Source organism: Dama dama, chromosome 13 (assembly GCF_033118175.1).
Source record: "Dama dama isolate Ldn47 chromosome 13, ASM3311817v1, whole genome shotgun sequence".
NCBI classification, from domain to species: Eukaryota; Metazoa; Chordata; class Mammalia; order Artiodactyla; family Cervidae; genus Dama; species Dama dama.
The window spans coordinates 76,673,196-76,675,091 of NC_083693.1; the positions used below are offsets into that span (position 1 = coordinate 76,673,196).

At 51.2% G+C, this 1,896-nt stretch overlaps 1 gene segment (V, D, J or C); it reads right to left on the reverse strand.

Annotated features, from left to right (window-relative positions):
• Nucleotides 1-408: 408 nt before the first annotated feature.
• Nucleotides 409-1,276, reverse strand: LOC133068316 (immunoglobulin heavy variable 4-59-like). The segment is given in 2 exon segments: nucleotides 409-1,115; nucleotides 1,198-1,276. Coding segments are annotated over 2 exon segments (438 nt in total).
• Nucleotides 1,277-1,896: the final 620 nt, after the last annotated feature.

Consider the following 1,896-nt stretch of genomic DNA (forward strand, 5'->3'; position numbering starts at 1 on the left):
TCATCCCAGGATCCCCATGGGCACCCTCTGAATTTACATGGTTGGAAAGCAAGGGTGGGAAAGCACTGGGTCTACCAGATGGCTTGGAACCAGATCCAAGGGCAGGTCCCCCTTTCTGAGCCCAGGGTCTCCGTCCTGACGGCCCCCTGCCCCTCCCCCGTCTCAGCTCAGCTCCTCGTCCTCAGTCCGCGGGTCTTCCTCAGGGCTGAGCCCAGCACAGCTCCTGCTTCCTTACTCTGCACCAGTGACGGCCACTGTGATGGGAGTGAGCACAGAGGGAGGTGGGCTCCATGCTGACCCCACGGACAAATCCTCCTGAGGACCTCTGTATTTCCCCTTTTGAATGATCCAGACAGAAGCTCAGAATGGGGTGTGGACTTCAGGTAGTTAACAGTTTTGAAATGAACGTCAGAGTCAAGTGTTTTACTGAATTCTTTAGAAAGAAGAAAAATGAAGGAGAAAAAAATTTAGCTGTTGACTATTATGTTTCTGTGTTCGTGTGTGTGTGTGTTTGCATAAAGCTATCCTTACTTCAAGGAAAAATTAAAATAAAACACAGTTGTCTGAGAGTGACATAAACCATAGCAAAAATATCAGGACACATAAGAGGGTCTGTGGCTTAGCTCCTGGGCAGGAGCAGTAAAGAACAGGTTCTGAAGAGAATCCCCTCCAGGCCCTCCAGCCCCCAAAGCCTCTTCTGCACCTGCTCCTGGGCTCGGCTTTCTACTGAGTCCCGAGCGCCCCCTGGTGGTCCTGGGCGCCCATGCAGGGAGGTTTCTGTCTGGGCTCTCTCTGACTTCCCCTCACTGTGTCCTTTGCACAGTAATACACGGCCGGGTCCTCAGGTGTCACGCTGCTCAGTGAGAGAGAGACTTGGCTCTTGGAGGTGTCCCTGGTGATGCTGAGCCGGGATTTCAGGGCTGGCTTATAGCCTGTGCTTCCACCGCTGCATATAACACCAACCCACTCCAGCGCCTTCCCTGGAGCCTGGCGGACCCAGCTTACACCATAGCTGCTTAGTGAGAATCCAGAGACAGCGCAGGTGAGGGAGAGGGTCTGTGAGGGCTTCACCAGGCTGGGTCCCGACTCCTGCAGCCGCACCTGGGACAGGACCCCTGTGGACAGAGAGAAGCACGGTGACTCACGGGCTCAGAGGCCGCTTCCCCACGTGCCCATGTCTGATCCAGAGACACTCACCGCTGGGAGCTGACAGCACGAAGAGGAAGGTCCACAGTGGGCTCATCTTCGAGCAGATGAGAGTCACGGCTCCTGAAACCTCTTCAAGCCTGAGGAGGAGCCTGAATTTAAGTGACCTGGTGCTTTGTTTCCAGCCTGTGACCTGAGTGGATCTTTGCCTGTGGGAGGGGCCTCTGCGTAAAAAGCAGAAAGTAGTGAATGGAGGTCCCTGTCTCTAGGGCTCCCCCTGTGAAAGGGGGTGCTGACCCCTCAGTTCTCTCTCAGAGAACTCAGCCACCCCTGGGGTCCCCCTCCCCTTATCTGGGGTCTTCTGTGTCCAGGAGTGAAAGGATATGGAAGGGCTGGTCAGGAAAAAAGATGTGGTCAAATATCAAGCATAGGTTTTGGGAAGAGAGTAATTGCAGGGAGGTTCATCTTTTGTCAAATACACACTGCAGATTCAAGGTCTACATAATTGTCAGAACTCTCATTTATCGTTCTTTTCTGCACTGGCTTATGTTCATGAACAGGATATTAAAACATTGGAGTGAAAATGTATGTGATAATTGCATTTCATTAAAGAAAACTCAGTACAATTTAAATTTTATCAAAACTCAAAAATGGTTTATTATTTCCCTTAGCTGGTGAGACCATTTCTTCATCTGAACAGTTTAAAATCAAGAGTTGCTCTGGAGGTGGTGTTGTTAATATGTACTAACC